The sequence below is a fragment of the Dreissena polymorpha genome, chromosome 1, assembly GCF_020536995.1.
Source record: "Dreissena polymorpha isolate Duluth1 chromosome 1, UMN_Dpol_1.0, whole genome shotgun sequence".
Taxonomy (NCBI): Eukaryota; Metazoa; Mollusca; class Bivalvia; order Myida; family Dreissenidae; genus Dreissena; species Dreissena polymorpha.
Genome location: NC_068355.1, coordinates 114,175,479 through 114,194,758, shown reverse-complemented (window position 1 = coordinate 114,194,758; position 19,280 = coordinate 114,175,479). Strand labels below are relative to the sequence as shown.

The following is a 19,280-nucleotide window of genomic DNA, read 5'->3' as shown; positions in this document are numbered from 1 at the left end:
TGTAGTTTCTTTGATGAATAAGTAGTTCATTTTAAAGTCGATGACAAAATGTCTAATCACAAAGATTTGCCTGCTTTAAAACACCAAGTGCTTTAAATTGGAAAAGATGGATGGTGATGTGAGAAAAGAAATGTACAGAAATGTATGTTTGGTGCAGAATTTTACCTTGCTATGGAAGCAAACAAAACTTAAACAAAATAAACATGGTAAGAACACAACTTTGGGGAGTAGACCGAGAGCCAAAAGATGTTTATACTTTTTATGCCACCTTGTAAAAAAGGTGTAAAAAGAAGAGCTGTGTATATAAATATTAACAATATCAGAAGGAACAAGAGATTGCCAGGCAATATGGTCCCCTACCGGTGAAACTCCACCATTGTCAGAATATTGTTTTGTTGTTGTTGCCATAGCAACCAGAATTTTTTTACATAAGAACAAAATGAATTGACGTGCATAATCTCCATATTGCCATGTATGCATGTTTCAAGTTTCATTAAAAAAAATATGAAGAACTTTTAAAGTTATTGCAGGATCCAGAAAAGTGTGACGGACAGACTGACTGACTGACTGACAGAGCGCAAACCATAAGTGCTGAATCATGCTTGACATAAGGGTTTTCATTTTGTAAGTTCAAAATGGCAGTCATTTTTTATTTTGGTGGTGAAACAAGAATTTAAGCTCAAACAAAACCATTCTGTGTTCTATTGGAGTGTGTAACATATGGGACGTTGAGTAAATTTGAATCGAGGCATATAGCGATTTTTTGTCTTGTTATTCAGCTTTTGTGTTGATTTTTTATGGACAATATCAAGTGGTGTATACAAGAAAGATCACAAACAATTTAAATATTACTAGGCATGGTTAGATTCAGTTAATTAGTTCCCTACCGGTTTCACCGGAGGGGTGTTATGGTTTGCGCTCTGTGTGTCCGTCAGTCTGTCACACTTTTCTGGATCCTGCGATAACTTTTAAAGTTCTTTTTTTTTCATGAAACTTGAAACATGGATAGATGGCAACATGGACATTATGCACGTCATTTTATTTTGTTTCTACGTCAAAAATTCTGGTTGCTATGGCAAGAAATAGACTAGAAATGCTGCCGACAATGGTGTTTTTTTCTGGATCCTGCCATAACTTTAAAAGTTCTTCATATTTTTTCAAGAAGCTTGAGACATGGATAGATGGCAATATGGACATTATGCATGTCATTTCATTTTGTTCCTACGTCAAGAATTATGGTTGCTATGGCAACAAATAGACTAGAAATACTGCTGAAAATGGTGTTTTTTCTGGATCCTGTAATAACTTTAAAAGTTTTTCATATTTTTTCAAGAAACTTGAAACATGGATAGATGGCAACATGGACATTATGCACGTCATTTCATTTTGCTCCTACGTCAAAAATTCTGGTTGCTATGGCAACAAATAGACTAGAAATACTGCTGAAAATGGTGTTTTTTCTGGATTCTGTGATAACTTTAAAAGTTCTTAATATTTTTCATGAAACTTGAAACATGGATAGATGGCAATATGGACATTATGCTTGTCATTTCATTTTGTTCTTACATCAAAAATCTGGTTGCTATGGCAACAAATAAAAAAAAAAGAAAAACAAATCTGACAATGGTGGAATTTCTGACAATGGTGGAGCCGGTAGGGGACATATATTGCTTGGCAATAGTCTTGTTTAATCTGTTTTGCTATTGTTTTTAGCAATCTAGTTAGGGGGGGGGGGAGGAATTTTAACAATTTATCTTTAATATGAAGAATTAATTTTACTTCATTTTGAAAATTAGTAGTAAAAGATAGCATCATCAAGAATGCTTGAAAACTATCTTTAACATTGTTTTGCATGAGTTTTTTAGTCCGGTTTCATGTCATATTCAACATACACTAATATATGTATACATATGTATATAAAGTTATTATTAAGATGTATTAAAAAAATGATCATTTAAAAATCCTGAGGTTTTTCATAATCTATAACCAATTATTTATATTATGTTTATGTCATTTTTTAAATAAATAAAACTTATGTTATTTGGTATTTGTGCCATTTCCTAATATATTCGCCTCTAGAATTTTGACAAGGAAAATGTTGACCAGGCACAACACACGAAGGACAAAAGGCGATCAAAAAAGCTCACCATTAGCACACTGTAGACTGATGAAATAGAACCTACGGACAAAAACATGATTAAGTGTTGGGAAAACAAGTATTAAAGAACATCTTCTGACCTATTGTGTAGACTGTTGTGTTTTGAGGAAATGGATTAACATGTGTGAATGCAACTCTGCATACTTGGTCCATTATTACCGGTAATACATTGTTTTGAATGTCATTTTATATATCGATACATTCTTGTAAAAATAATGGGAAACAAGAGCTGTCTCCATAGGATGACATATGCCCCCGAAAAACGCTTTAATAGAAGTTATGAGCATTTTTCGAAACCTAAATGCAAATTTCAAAACCTAAACGAGGACCTTAATTCAAGGTCAAGGGGGTCAAATTTTTTGTGCGTATGGAAAGGCCTTGTCCATATACACATGCATACCAAATATGAAGGTTACATCTGAAGCGACATAGAAGTTATGATAATTTTTTGAAACCCAAATGCAGATTTCGAAACTTAAACGTGGACCCTAAGTTCAAGGTCAAGGTGGTCAAAATTTGTGTGCATATGGAAAGGCCTTGTACATATACACATGCAAACCAAATATGAAGGCTACATCTGAAGCAACATAGAAGTTATGAGCATTTTTCGAAACCTGAACACAAATGGTGAGGGACAGACAGGCGGACGAACAGACGGACGGACAGTGCAATCACTATATGCCCTCCTTTGGGGGCATAAAAAAAGTGAGATAACAAATGACAACAATCACTTGACAAGGCATCTTCGATCTGAGATTAAACATCTAAGAGAATTCAACATTTCATGGATTAACATTTGTGAATGCATATTTGGGAATATTTCATGATGGTTTATGTGAGTTGCATACGCTGATGCCTCTTATTTGTAGACAAAATTCGAAAACAGCAAAAAAAATTAGGTGATGCATGTTAAATTTCAGTGTGACCTATAACCTAAAACATACGATAGTTATTAAACAGGCATGATGCTTTTAAACTCGGCCTCGATTGGTTACAAAGTTTTTCTCAAATTTTGTCAATATCAATATTCTGACCAAGTTTCATCAACATTGAGTCATTATTGTGGTATATACTAATATAAAAGAAACAGTGGGTAGTTGCTCTAAGATTTCATCTTGTAACCTGTTTTTAAAAGCAATGAACCAAGATTTAAACTCTGTCTTAATATTTTAGAGATAAACATTCACACCAAGTTTCATTAAGTTTGAGTCAAAACTGTGTCTTTGAGAGTGGTAACAAGATTTTTCCAAGATTTACCTGGTGATCTATTTTTGGGTCACATGTGACTTAGATTCAAACAAGGTCTAGACATTTTCAAGATAAAACTTATGACCAAGATTCACCATGATTAGTAATACAGATGGCCTCAACAGTGGTAACAATTTTGTACAAACATTTCACTAGATGACCTAGTTTTTTGACACACATGACCCAGACTGACATATTGTCAAGATCCTAACCAAGATTTATGAAAAAACGCGGCCTCTAGGGTGGTAACAAGAATAAAATGCCAAGATTAATTTTTGAGCTATTTTATACAAAGGCAGTATAGTGATAACAAGGTGTGATGCCATATGTGAGATTGTATGTACAATCTTGCATGTAATATCTCATCCTGATCCTGATCTTGCTCTTTCCAATTTTGTTCTTATGTTCTTTTGCTTCTTTCCCAGAGGTGAATTGGGAAAAACCAAAACATAGTAAACATCTTAATCATGTATGGTTAATAGAAGGGCCAGGGTTGCTATTTCTTAAATAAACATCCTTATTTCTAAAGTTTTGCTTGTTTATGTAATCACCATATTTTAAGTCATGCGATAGCATTTGCGCTTTGTCAAAATTATCGGCTGAAAGTGTCAACAATAACAATTAGCTAGAAAATGTTGTTATTAGCAGAAAATTAAAGGATGAGTGATAAGGATTTGTGACAAAACAAGCAGCAAAATAACGGATGAGTTATTAGGATTAGTGATAAAACAGACATCAAATACCCACTTGTGTAACAAAATTTCGGCATTTATGCAAAAGGATTTTTTTCATTAAATGTTTAATTTCCAGGGCAGAAGCTTACACCACATGTTATCAGCAGGTCCCAAAACCCAAGATTCTTTTTTAGTTGAGAGAATGAAAATGCTGTTTGTGTCGTATTTGCGTACAAATAAAATTGTCCAAGCTTTTGTTGTCTGTTTCTTTGAATGAGAACGTTACTGATATGCCACACATTCGGTTTATAATAGCTATTTGGACGTGAAGGAGATGCATGAGTAAACAACAATTTTAAACACATAAGTTTTATACTAGGCATGAAATTAAATCAATTTATAACATATTGATTGTATTAAAAAGAAATAATTTTTGTTATTTATACTAATTTAACACATATTTTTTGACAATCAGCCTTTGTTAACATTACAATGTGTGCAAACTACTGGGTGGCGTTATGACCAAGTAATACTACAAACTTATCAACCATCTAAAAGGTTGTCACCTTCCTGGGAACAATGATCTCTTAAAATTAATGTAAAGGTCTTATTTCTCAATTTATTTTTGTAACAAACTCTGAGATGCAGAATAGAATTCATTTGATTGAAAAAGATCTAGATAAAACGCAATGGTGTGTGTTATCTTCCTGATTTAAGACAGGTTTAAATATGTTTCACCCTATTTTCAGAAAATGGTTTGTCCCAGTATTCTAAAATAAATGTTAAGCTATAGCTATATACATGCTCCTTTTGTAAAGGAATACGGACTTTGTAATTCCTTGTTGATTTAAAGAGGATTGCGGGCTTAAACAGGCAAGATAATTCAGCTATTTACAAGGTTTCAGTTCAGTTAAAAGGTTAATTTACTAACTAAAAACTGTGTGAGTCTTCCCAAAAAATCATTCTGTTCATAAGAAAGGGATCATATTAAAGGCCTTATAAAGGTGGCAAATCCAATTATTATGCATATAAACTAGTATAATTTTTACCGGATTTCAGTTACTCTTGCATAAAAAATGATTATAACACAGCTTAGGTGCAACGTTGTGAAGAATTATGGAAGATATACCCGTTTCATTATTGGAAGAAATGTTTACAACTTTGTAACTTACGTGATGTGTAGCCTCAAGGCGGTGACGTATGCTAAAAATAGCCGAAAGAAAAATCAATTTTAATTTTATTTTAAACAACTTTTTACCAGCAGAAAGTAACTTATTAGATCACTACACACATTTTAACCATTTTGAAAAGACTTACTTTGTGAGTGATACAGGAAAACGTTGAAAATCTATGATATATTTTTGGTGACCTGAGTTATTTTCACTTTCACCTTCCCAAGTAAACAGCGATGTAAATAAACTGATTGTTTGTAAACACAATTGACTTGGAGGACACTGTATTTTGAGCTTAAAACAAGTTGTATTGCTCATTTTTGTATGGTTATGTCCAATAGCATATATATATTGTTTTTTGATAACCTTTATAAATAAAATATGAAAAAAATATTTAAAAATCGGTAAATAATTACGGATTGTCACCTTTATAGAGCCTTTAATAGCATTTTAAACAAAGGACAATTCACAGTATCTATCACAAAATGGCAAACTCTGAAGGTTCAAGTCTTAAACGCTCAGCTTTAGTGAATGACTATGTTTGTGGCGGTTGCTCAATGAAAAATATTTATGAAAGTGCAGATAATTTTTGTGATATGTGTGTTAATTTTTTCTGTGGAAAATGTATGTTTCTTCATGATCAAATATACGCGAACCATTCCAAACATGGAAGAGAGGAAGCAAATAAATGGCCTCTTTTTACATTCACAAAGACAATGGAGGATTTTCTACTGAAATGTGATGTCCACAAGGACAAGAAACTGAAAATATTTTGTCCTGACCACCGTCAGCTGTGTTGCACTGATTGTGTTTCACTGAATCACAGGTGAGTTAGACAGCAATACAATGGATTAAGAAAACATATCCTATCAAACAAAGCTGTTAAATCCTGCCCAAATCACATACCATATCAACCATTATTATTTTTAGGTATTATAACCACTGGCTCATAAAATGTGTCAACATTTTTTGTACCTTTCATTAGTAGTTTTTTCTTAAGTCTAGTGCTATCCCGGATAAGTCAATCTGTCTTTATTTTTATTCTTCAACTGCAATTTGCAGTTGTTTTACGCATTGTAACAGTTATTATAAAATATATTAAATTATTACTGATTGCAATGTTTGAAGATATTGCTAGATATATAGATTGCAAAATAGGGCAATTTTGTTCATGAAATTTGTTGAAAATTGTTGTTCATAAAACCTGATACTGTGTACTACAATTAGTTGTGTTTTTCTTGGACAAGATTTTACTTTATATTCAGAGTGTCTTTAAAGATATAGTCTGCTTTGAATACTATAAATTTTTGACTTTGTTAAGCCTTTTTCAGTCAGATAGTTCACACATTTATTCCAACCTGTTTACAGTAGCCAGTCATGGGATGTGGTCCATGTGGCTGCTGTACACAGGTGGCTGTTGTAGTCAGGTGACCAATTTGAGCATAGTTGGTCAGCTGATATATCAATCTCATTAAAATGAACAGACACAAAAAGCTGAAAAAACGCTTCTTTGTGCAACAACATATCATTTTCATTAAAATAAACCCAAATTGAGCTCAAATTATCTTATTTAACTCATTACTTTAACATAAGCTATTTGAGTTTTAAGCTAATTGTTAATCAATAATTTATTAATCTGAATCCATGTAAAATTGACATTTACACTAGAAAGCTTAGGTTAAACAAGAGCACCGCCTTGCGGGTGCAGACCGCTCATCTATTTTTCTTTTTAAAGGTTTAGGGACCTATCTAAATTTCAATCACAAAGGAGGGAGGGGTGGAGTTCAGAGGGGTGTATAGTGTGGGGGTTTGGTCATTTATTACATTATCTTCCAAAAATGCAAAAAAAAATGCAAACATTTTTTATTTATTTATTTATTTTTTTGGGGGGGGGGGGGGGAAGGGGATTCTTGGGTGAGATGGTTGGACGGTATTTCAAAAACAAAATAATAAAAATAAATATTTTTGTTTTTTTTAACCATGTTTGAAAAAAACAAGAGATGTGTTCGTCAGAAACACAATGTCCCCTATTGCGCCGCTTTGAAAAAAAAGTGTTTTTTTACCTTTGACCTTGAAGGATGACCTTGATCTTGAACTTCCACCACTCAAAATGTGCAGCTTTATGAGAACGCTGCTTTGAATTAAAAAAAAAAGACCTTTGACCTTGAAGGATGACCTTGACCTTGAACTTCCACCACTCAAAATGTGCAGCTTCATGATAACGCCGCTTTGAAATATTATTTTGTTTGACCTTTGACCTTCAAGGATGACCTTGACCTTGAAGGATGACCTTGACCTTCCACCACTCAAAATGTGCAGCTTCATGAGAACCCCGCTTTGAAATTATTTTTTGACCTTTGAACTTGAAGGATGACCATGACCTTGAACTCCCACCACTCAACATGTGGAGCTCCATGAGATACACATGCATGCCAAATATCAAGTTGCTAACTTCAATATTGAAAAAGTTATGGCCAGTGTTAAAGTTTTCCGACGGACAGACACCTTGTATTTGACATTTGACTGTGAAGGATGACCTTGACCTTCACCTTTCACCACTCAAAATGTTCAGCTCCATGAGATACACATGCATGCCAAATATCAAATTGCTATGTTCAATAGTGAAAAAGTTATGGCCAATGTTAAAGTTTTTTTCGGACGGACGGACAGACTGACATACACACATACTGACATACTGACGGACAGTTCAACTGCTATATGCCACCCTACCAAGGGCATAAAAATGGAAGGGGATTGAGGGGGGATTCGGGGGTCAAGGTCATTCAAAGGTCAAGGTAAAATTCAACTTGCCAGGTTCAGTACCCTCATGATAGCATGAAAGTATTTGAAGTTTGAAAGCAATAGCCTTGATACTTTAGAAGTAAAGTGGATCTAAACGCAAAATGAAACCATATATTCAAAGTTACTTAGTCAAACAAGAGGGCCATGATGGCCGTGAATCGCTCACCTGACTAACCAAATACAATCCCAACCCAGTTTTCATCAAGATAAACATTCTAAGCAAATTTCATAAAGATTGGATGAAAACTGTGACCTCTATTGTCTACACAAGGTTTTTCTAATATTTGACCTATTGACCTAGTATTTGACCCCAGGTGACCCAAATACAATCCCAACCCAGATTTCATCAAGACAAACATTCTGACTAAATTTCATGAAGATTGGATGAAAACTGTGACCTCTATTGTCTACACAAGGTTTTTCTATTATTTGACCTAGTGACCTAGTTTTGACCCAAGATGACCCAAATACAATCCCAACCCAGATTTCATCAAGAAAAACATTCTGACCAAATTTCATAAAGATTGGATGAAAACTGTGACCTCTACTGTCTACACAAACAAATTGTTGACAGTTTTTCTATTATTTGACCTAGTGACCTAGTTTTTGACCACAGATGACCCAAATACAATCCCAACCTAGATTTCAGCAAGATAAACATTCTGACCAAATTTCATAAAGATTGGATGAAAACTGTGACCTCTACTGTCTACACAAGGTTTTTCAATTATTTGACCTAGTTTTTGACCTAGTGACCTAGTTTTGACCCCTGATGACCCAAATACAATTCCAACCCAGATTTCATCAAGATAAACATTCTGACTAAATTTAAAACAAGAGCACCGCCTTGCAGGTGCAGACAGCTCATCTATTTTCTTGTTAAAGGTGAAGGGATTCTCATTTTCAATCACAAAGGAGGGAGGGGTGGAGTGAAGAGGAGTGTATAGTGTGGGGGTGTGGACGTTTATTACATTATCTTCCAAAAATGCGAAAAAAATGCAAAAAAAAAAAAAATCGGGGGGTGGGGGTGGGGGAGTGGGGGGTGGGTGGGGGGGGGGGATTCTTGGGTGCGATGGTTGGACGGTATTTCAAACATAAAATAATAAAAATAAATATTTGTGTTTTTTAACCGTTTCAAAAAAAAAAAAAAATTTGGAGGGGTGAGGTGGGGGGGGGGGGGGGGGGTAAAGTGTGAGGGTGTGGTGGTAATTTGTGAGATGATCTTAAAAAAAAAACAAAAAAAAAACAAGGGCTGTTCGTAAAACATGCATGCCCCCCATATGGGCTGTCCGTTGTAGTGGCAGCCATTGTGTGAATACGATTTTTGTCACTGTGACCTTGACCTTTCACCTAGTGACCTGAAAATCAATAGGGGTCATCTGCGAGTCACGATCAATGTACCTATGAAGTGTCATGATCCTAGGCAAAAGCGTTCTTGACTTATCATCCGAAAATCATTTTACTATTTCGGGTCACCATGACCTTGACCTTTGACCTTGTGACCTCAAAATCAATAGGGGTCATCTGCAAGTCATGATCAATCTACCTATGAAGTTTCATGATCCTAGGCGTATGCGTTCTCGAGTTATCATCCGAAAACCATTTTACTATTTCAGGTCACCGTGACCTTGACCTTTGACCTGAAAATCAATAGGGGTCATCTGCAAGTTATGATCAATCTACCCATGAAGTTTCATGATCCTAGGCGTATGCGTTCTTGAGTTATCATTCAAAAACCATTTTACTATTTCGGGTCACCGTGACCTTGACCTTTGACCTAGTGACCTCAAAATCAATAGGGGTCATCAGCGAGTCATGATCAATGTACCTATGAAGTTTCATGATCCTAGGCCAAAGCGTTCTGAGTTATCGTCTGACAACCACCTGGTGGACGGACAGACAGACCGACTGACCGACAGACCGACATGAGCAAAGCAATATACCCCCTCTTCTTCGAAGGGGGGCATAAAAAAATTGGAGGGGGGGTGGGTGGGGAGGGGGGGTGGAGGATGACAGGGGATAATAATGTGGGGTGTGGTTATTTATAAAATGTTTAAAAAAATGGGGGGGGGTGGGGGGGGGGGGGGGGTAGGTGGAGTGGGGGGTAAGAGGGGGGTAATAATGTGGGGTGCGGTAATTTATTAGATTTAAAAAAAATAAAATTGGGAGGGGTCATCTGCCAGTCATGATCAATCTACCCATGAAGTTTCATGAACCTAGGCGTTTGCGTTCTTGAGTTATCATCCGGAAACCATTTTACTATTTCGGGTCACCGTGACCTTGACCTTTGACCTAGTGACCTCAAAATCAATAGGGGTCATCTGCAAGTCATGATCAATCTACCCATGAAGTTTCATGATCCTAGGCGTATGCATTCTTGAGTTATCATTCAAAAACCATTTTACTATTTCGGGTCACCGTGACCTTGACCTTTGACCTAGTGACCTCAAAATCAATAGGGGTCATCAGCGAGTCATGATCAATGTACCTATGAAGTTTCATGATCCTAGGCCCAAGCGTTCTGAGTTATCGTCTGACAACCACCTGGTGGACGGACCGACAGACCGACATGAGCAAAGCAATATACCCCCTCTTCTTCGAAGGGGGGCATAAAAAAATTGGAGGGGGGGGGGGTGGGGGGGGTGGAGGATGACAGGGGATAATAATGTGGGGTGTGGTTATTTATAAAATGTTTAAAAAAAATGGGGGGTGGGTGGGGGGGGGGGGAGGGGGGTAGGTGGAGTGGGGGGTAAGAGGGGGTAATAATGTGGGGTGCGGTAATTTATTAGATTTAAAAAAAATAAAATTGGGAGGGGTCATCTGCCAGTCATGATCAATCTACCCATGAAGTTTCATGATCCTAGGCGTTTGCGTTCTTGAGTTATCATCCGGAAACCATTTTACTATTTCAGGTCACCATGACCTTGACCTTTTACCTCGTGACCTGAAAATCAATAGGGGTCATCTGCGAGTCATGATTAATCTACCCATGAAGTTTCATGATCCTAGGCGTATGCTTTCTTGAGTTATAATCCGGAAACCATTTTACTATATTCGGGTCACCGTGACCTTGACCTTTGACCTAGTGACCTGAAAATCAATAGGGGTCACCTGCGAGTCATTATCAATCTACCCATAAAGTTTCATGATCCTAGGCGTATGCATTCTTGAGTTATCATCCGGAAACCATTTTACTATTTCGGGTCACCGTGACCTTGACCTTTGACCTAGTGACCTGAAAATCAATAGGGATCATCTGCGAGTCATTATCAATCTACACATGAAGTTTCATGATCCTAGGCGTATGCGTTCTTAAGTTATCATCCGGAAACCATTTTACTATTTCGAATCACCGTGACCTTGACCTTTGACCTAGTGACCTCAAATTCAATAGGGGTCATCTGCGAGTCATGATCAATCTACCCATGAAGTTTCATTATCCTAGGCGTATGCGTTCTTGAGTTATCATCTGGAAACCATTTTACTATTTCGGGTCACCGTGACCTTGACCTTTGACCAAGTGACCTCAAAATCAATAGGGGTCATCTGCGAGTCATGATCAATGTATCTATGAAGTTTCATGATCCTAGGCCCAAGCATTCTTGAGTTATCGTCTGACAACCATCTGGTGGACGGACGTACCGACTGACCTACCGACCGACATGAGCAAAGCAATATACCCCGCCTTCTTCGAAGGGAGGCATAAAAATTTAGGTGGGGGGGGGATTCGGGTGGGGGGAGGGGGGTGGGGGGGGATTCTTGGGTGCGATGGTTGGACGGTATTTCAAACATAAAATAATAAAAATAAATAGTTGTGTTTTTTAACCATTTAAAAACAAGGGCTGTTTGTAAAACATGCATGCCCCCCATATGGGCTCTAAGTTGTAGTGACAGCCATTTTGTAAATATGTTTTTTGTCACTGTGACCTTGACCTTTGAACGAGTGACCTGAAAATCAATAGGGGTCATCTGCGAGTCATGATCAATGTACCTATGAAGTTTCATGATCCTAGCCATAAGCTTTCCTGAGTTATCATCAGGAAACCATTTTACTATTTCGGGTCACTGTGACCTTGACCTTTGACCTAGTGACCTGAAAATCAATAGGGGTCATCTGCCAGTCATGATCAATGTACCTATCAAGTTTCATGATCCTAGGCATAAGGGTTCTTGAATTATCATCCGGAAACCATTTTACTATTTCGGTTCACCGTGACCTTGACCTTTGACCTAGTGACCTGAAAATCAATAGGGGTCATCTGCTAGTCATGATCAATCTACCTATGAAGTTTCATGATCCTAGGCATAAGCGTTCTTGAATTATCATCCGGAAACCATTTTACTATTTCGGGTCACAGTGACCTTGACCTTTGACCTAGTGACCTCAAAATCAATAGGGGTCATCTGTGAGTCATGATCAATGTACCTATGAAGTTTCATGATCCTAGGCCTAAGCGTTCTTGAGTTATCGTCTGACAACCACCTGGTGGACGGACCGACCGACAGACAGACCGACCGACCGACATGAGCAAAGCAATATACCCCCTCTTCTTCGAAGGGGGGCATAACAAAAATGGGGGGGGTGTGGGGGGGTCTAGTGTGAGGGTGTGGTGGTCATTTGTGAGATGATCTTGAAAAAAAAAAAAAAAAAAAAAGGAGGGGGGGGGGTCCGGGGGGGGGGGGGGGTGGGGGGAGCACGGGGGATGGTTTGGGGGGAGTCTATTGTGGTATGTCAGGTAAGAGTAGTTTGTCAAAGTATCAATCAAATCTAATCATAAATAAAGAAGTTATGGCAATTTTAGCAAAATTTAATAATTTGACCTTGAGAGTCAAGGTCATTCAAAGGTCAAGGTAAAATTCAACTTGCCAGGTACAGTAACCTCATGATAGCATGAAAGTATTTGAAATTTGAAAGCAATAGCCTTGATACTTAAGAAGTAAAGTGGATCGAAACACAAAATTTAAACATATATTCAAAGTTACTAAGTCAAAAAAGGGCCATAATTCCGTAAAAATGACATCCAGAGTTATGCAACTTGTCCTTTTACTGTACCCTTATGATAGTTTGCGAGTGTTCCAAGTATGAAAGCAATATCTATGATACTTTAGGGGTAAAGTGGACCAAAACACAAAACTTAACCAAATTTTCAATTTTCTAAGTATAAAGGGCCCATAATTCCGTCCAAATGCCAGTCAGAGTTACAAAACTTTGCCTGCATAGTCCCCTTATGATAGTTAATAAGTGTTGCAAGTATGAAAGCAATAGCTTTGATACTGTAGGAATAAAGTGGACCTAAACACAAAACTTAATCAAAGTTTCAATTTTCTAAGTATAAAAAGGGCACATAATTCTGTCAAAATGCCAGTCAGAGTTACATTACTTTGCCTGCACAGTCCCCTTATGATAGTTAGTAAGTGTTGCAAGTATGAAAGCAATAGCTTTGATACTTAAGGAATAAAATGGACCTAAACACAAAACTTAACCAAAATTTTCAATTTTCTAAGTATAAAAAGGGCACATAATTCTGTCAAAATGCACGCCAGAGTTATCTAACTTTGCCTGCCCAGTCCCCTCATGATAGTGAGTAAGTGTACCAAGTTTGAATGCAATAGCATTGATACTTTCTGAAAAAAAGGGACCTAAACGCAAAACTTAACCAAAATTTTCAATTTTCTAAGTATAAAAAGGGCACATAATTCAGTCAAAATGCACGCCAGAGTTATCTAACTTTGCCTGCCCAGTCCCCTCATGATAGTAAGTAAGTGTACCAAGTTTAAATGCAATAGCATTGATACTTTCTGAGAAAAGTTGACCTAAACGCAAAACTTAACCGGACGCCGACGCCAAGGTGATGACAATAGCTCATAATTTAAAAAAAATAAATAGATGAGCTAAAAACATTGGATGAAAACTGTGACCTCTACTGTCTACACAAACAAATTGTTGATGATTTTTCAATTATTTGACCTAGTGACCTAGTTTTTTACTCAGATGACCCAAATACAATCCCAACCCAGATTTCATCAAGATAAACATTCTGACCAAATTTCATAAAGATTGGATGAAAACTGTGACCTCTACTGTCTACACAAACAAATTGTTGACGGTTTTTCTATTATTTGACCTAGTGACCTAGTTTTTGCCCACAGATGACCCAAATACAATCCCAACCTAGATTTCAGCAAGATAAAGATTATGACCAAATTTCATAAAGATTGGATGAAAACTGTGACCTCTACTGTCTACACAAGGTTTTTCAATTATTTGACCTAGTTTTTGACCTAGTGACCTAGTTTTGACCCCAGATGACCAAAATACAATTCCAACCCAGATTTCATCAAGATTAACAATCTGACTAAATTAAAAAAAACATTGGATGAAAACTGTGACCTCTATTGTCTACACAAACAAATTGTTGATGATTTTTCAATTATTTGACCTAGTGACCTAGTTTTTTACCCCAGATGACCCAAATACAATCTCAACCCAGATTTCATCAAGATAAACATTCTGACCAAATTTCATAAAGATTGGATGAAAACTGCGACCTCTATTGTCTACACAAGGTTTTTCTATTATTTGACCTATTATGTGACCTAGTTTTTGACCTAGTGACCTAGTATTTGACCCCAGATGACCCAAATACAATCCCAACCCAGATTTCATTAAGATAAACATTCTGACCAAATTTCATAAAGATTGGATGAAAACTGTGACCTCTACTGTCTACACAAACACATTGTTGACGAACGAACAGACGCACGCACACACGCACGCACACACAACGGACGCCAGACATCACACGGTCACATAAGCTCACCATATCGCTTCGTGACAGGTGAGCTAAAAAGGGCCATAATTCCGTAAAAATGACAACCAGAGTTATGCATCTTGTCCTTTACTGTCCCCTTACGATAGTTTGCGAGTGTTCCAAGTATGAAAGCAATATAATTGATACTTTAGGGGTAAAGTGGACCAAAACACAAAACTTAACCAAATTTTCAAGTATAAAGGGCCCATAATTCCGTCAAAATACCAGTCAGAGTTACATAACTTGGCCTGCACCTTACGATAGTTAGTAAGTGTTGCAAGTATGAAAGCAATAGCTTTGATACTTTAGGGAAAAAGTGGACCTAAACACAAAACTTAACCAAAGTTTCAATTTTCTAAGTATAAAAAGGGCACATAATTCTGTCAAAATGTCAGTCAGAGTTACATAACTTTGCCTGCACAGTCCCCTTATGATAGTTAGTTGGTGTTGCAAGTATGAAAGCAATAGCTTTGATACTTAAGGATTAAAATGGACCTAAAAACAAAACTTAACCAAATTTTTCTATTTTCTAAGTATAAATAAGGCACATAATTCTGTCAAAATGCAAGCCAGAGTTATCTAACTTTGCCTGCCCAGTCCACTCATGATGGTAAGTAAGTGTACCAAGTTTGAATGCAATAGCATTGATACTTTATGAGAAAAGTGGACCTAAACGCAAAACTTAACCGGACGCCGACGCCAAGGTGATGACAATAGCTCATAATTTTTTTTTTTTTAAATAGATGAGCTAAAAATGATACATACATGTAATTTAAAAAAAAATCTATATTTAATTATGTTAGTACCACCTTACTGTTGAAAAGTATTAATTAGCAATCAATGACTTAGCAAAATGATTTTTAAAAAGTTAAATACTTTGACAAGATTATTTTTAAAGGTTTCCTGAAAATGATCCCATTAAATTAAACCTCAACATTCCAATTATTATTTTATAACAGGAATTATGATATATAAGAAAGTGACCGCAATCAGATTCTTTATCCTTACACTATTATGACAGAGGTGAGAGTCCACACAGGCTAATCAGGGACGACACTTTCCGCCTAAACTAGAGTTTGCTAAGAAGAGACTTTCTTTAAACAGAAAATATAAAAGCGGAAAGTGTCGTCTCTGATAAGCCTGTGCAGACTGCACAGGCTAATCTGGGATGACACTTTACGCATATGCATTATGCCCAGTTTTCTCAGAACGCGACTCATATCATAGATGTGATAATGATCGGAAACGATTTTCACACTTATTGTGACAGTGACCTTGACCTTTGACCAAGTGACCCCAATTTCAATAGGGGTCATCTACTGTCCAGGGCACATGTGAAATATCATGCCAATCAGTCAATATGTTGAGGAGTTATTGATTGGAAAGGATTTACACACTTATTGTGAAATTGACCTTGACCTTTGACCTAGTTACCCCAATTTCAATAGAGGCCACCTGCCGCCCAAGGCCAATGCACATGTGAAGTATAAAGCCAATCTGTCAATTGTTATTGTTGAGTTATTGATCGGAAACGAACTGGTTTACCGGCAGACCGACCAACATCCAGCAAAACAATATACCCCCTCTTTTTCATAGGGGGGCATAATAAAGGCTGTTTCTTTTGTCAGGGAATGGAGACTGACAGCTTACACCAAGTTAATGCTAAACTCAAATGACAGCTAAGTCAGGTCCACCCAGGTTCAGCTGTATAAATGCTACTTGAGGTAATTATGCTTTTTGCTGCTATTTCAGACAGTGCACAAATGTGGCTCTATCTTCTGAGTCAGTAAAAAACCTGCCCTTGGATATGCAACTGTTGTTAAACAATCTTCAAACTGTAATTGATGAACTAAATAAGTTAAAGAGTACACAAGAGGCCAACATTCAGTCTAAAGAGGTATTATGTAGTGAAAAACAGCAAGAAATACAAGACCTGCAAAAGAAATTAAATGCTGCTTTGGATGCACTAGAAAATACAACCTTAAAAGAACTTAATAAAGTACAAACCAAATTGCAAACATCTCTCGAGAGAATTGTTGACAACTGCAAAAGACTGAAGGATGACTTGCAATCACTCAGTGAAGCTGTAAATGGCGTTCGTTTTAAGAGCAAAAAAAAAATTGAATTCATAGCCTGCATAAAATGTCTGGACAAAATACAAGAGTCTGAGTCGTATCTGAAGGAGAATCCTGTAAAGGTAGAGAGTTTAATAATATTCCAAGCCAACGCTGACATTGAGCAATTCCTGTCCACACAGCCTAGTCTAGGGATGATTGTAGACAGTATGCAGTCTCAAACACTCCAGATGTAACCAGACCAGAAGTTGACAACAAAGAGTATATTGTGACAATACCAAGTGAAACCAGTCCTTGATAACTTATTATTGGCATTTGCAGCCTGCCTAGTGGTACGCTTATTGTTGCAGATTACCATAATACAAAAGTGAAGGTGTTGGACCAGCATTACAACGTGTTAAGTCACTGTCATCTGTCCGGTTCTCCATGGGACATTAGCCAAATCACAGCCAATAAGGTGGTTGTAACTTTTTTTTATCCTACAGCTAAATGATTTTATAGAACAAAATAGGACTCATACAGAAAAGATAAGGTTTTCTCCACGGATATTTTTAGATAAGGTTTATTCCACAGTTATTTTTAGAACATAGGGACTACTTTTTTGGCCTTTCACCCCTGATTGCGTCATTCAGGTCATTGGGTACGCAGTCGTTGGACGAGTTAACGACTGTGTGTGTTTGCGATTAAGAGGATAATACACAGCTGAGCCGGACTGAGCAGTGATAATCGGCCCGCAGTAAGCATAACGGCCCGCGGGCTTTAGCGACCTGGGGCAGATTATCACTGCCCAGCCCGGCTCAGCCGGGTATTTAACGTCTATAATATATATCTTACTTTTATACTACATTATAGATGGGCACAAGTTTTGAGTCATACAATCATACTTTTTTGGTCCTTCACTAAAATTTATGAAGAACCAGCTTTCCGTACTTATATTTTCATTGAATTCATTAAGCAATTTATTACGTATCTCACGTGACGTAATTTAAATGACGAAACAATCTAGACGCTTTGGATTTAAGGACAACAACAATTCGGACTTGGATGTTTTTCTTTTAACAGTTAAATATTTTTTAAGCATCAAACGATTAGTGTGTGTGTTTACGATGGATTATGAATGTGAATAACAGTGTTGGGATATTAAACTGGAATGAAACTGGTGAGACTGCATTTTCGATTTCGTTAAAATGTCGAATGTACTCGAATAATGCGATGTTTTGTTGAAAAATTGATGGATTAAATTTAAGAAAAGTATCAGTGAATTGTTCTTTAACTGTTCGAAGGAAATCAATGTTGAGCTAAAAGGGCAATTTTTTTGATGAATAAGTCTTACCTTTGTCAGTCGATCAATGAATGTCTATTCACAAAGAATTGCCTGCTTGCATCCAGTGCGTTAAAATGGAAAAGATGGATGGCGATGAAGAAATGTGTCCAGAATTTTAACCCGTCATGGAAGCAAATTAAACTTTACGAAAATAAACATGGTTAGAAGATCTACACAACTTCACGTAGGTTTCTACACATTTTGTAAATTTCAAAATGGCAGCCATTTTTGTTTTTCGGTATATTACAGTGATGAAACCAGAATTGTAGTTTTAACACAACCATCTGTGTTCTACTTGAATGTGTAACATATGGAACGCTGATTAAATTTGAATCGAGGCGTATAGCGATATTTTTTCTCGTTACTCTTCTTTTGCGTGGAATTCTTAAGGACTATTTCGAGTTCCGTAAACGGGAAAGATCACAATAAATATTACTACGCAATGTTAGATTCAGCTAATTTAATGTGTTTTTGCTTTTATTTTATAAATTAAAGACTACTATTTTAATGGCATCAGAAATAAATTAAATATAAAAAAATATTGTAGGATAAATAGAATACTATGTTAGTGTGATTGTGTACTTAAATTTATCCCACTCATCTCAGAAAGGCTTACAAGGCTTGGCAAGCCTCGCAATGTAAACCTTTCTTCACTCGTGGGATAAATTTAAGTACACAATCACACTAACATAGTATTCTCTATTTACGACGTCATTATTCCCTTAAAATTCACTAAACTTTCAAATTTAAATTAATACTGGACAAAGCATGAAATGAAAAAAATCATTTATTTATTTTCTGTATTCAACCCTGATCATAGAAAAGATATGTTGCTATATCACTTGTGAATCTTTAATCAATCGAACATAAAAAATACATATTGTTTAAAACTGTAATGCATGCACCATATAAACAAAAATGTATGACAACACGTTAGATAATATAGTTTATTGTTTCTCATTAGATCTTAAGTCCAGCTCCATGTCATGTGTTAATTCACACTTTAACATTTTTA

General features: G+C 36.5%; 2 protein-coding genes and 1 long non-coding RNA gene across 4 annotated transcripts in view; 2 read left to right on the top strand and 1 right to left on the bottom strand.

The window, feature by feature from the left end:
* The window catches only part of LOC127845581 (uncharacterized), a 478,937-nt gene that overhangs the window by 50,289 nt on the left and 409,368 nt on the right, over positions 1–19,280 (top strand). The gene's annotated exons all lie outside the window — the stretch shown is intronic.
* LOC127845162 (calcineurin-binding protein cabin-1-like) overlaps positions 1–19,280 on the bottom strand; it is a 125,293-nt gene that overhangs the window by 40,001 nt on the left and 66,012 nt on the right. The window lies entirely within an intron of this gene.
* On the top strand, positions 5,684–18,100 carry LOC127845474 (transcription intermediary factor 1-alpha-like). Its single transcript, XM_052376406.1, has 2 exons — positions 5,684–6,078; positions 16,619–18,100. The coding sequence occupies exons 1-2, from the start codon at positions 5,738–5,740 to the stop codon at positions 17,175–17,177; spliced, it is 900 nt and encodes a 299-aa protein (XP_052232366.1). The 5' UTR covers positions 5,684–5,737; the 3' UTR covers positions 17,178–18,100.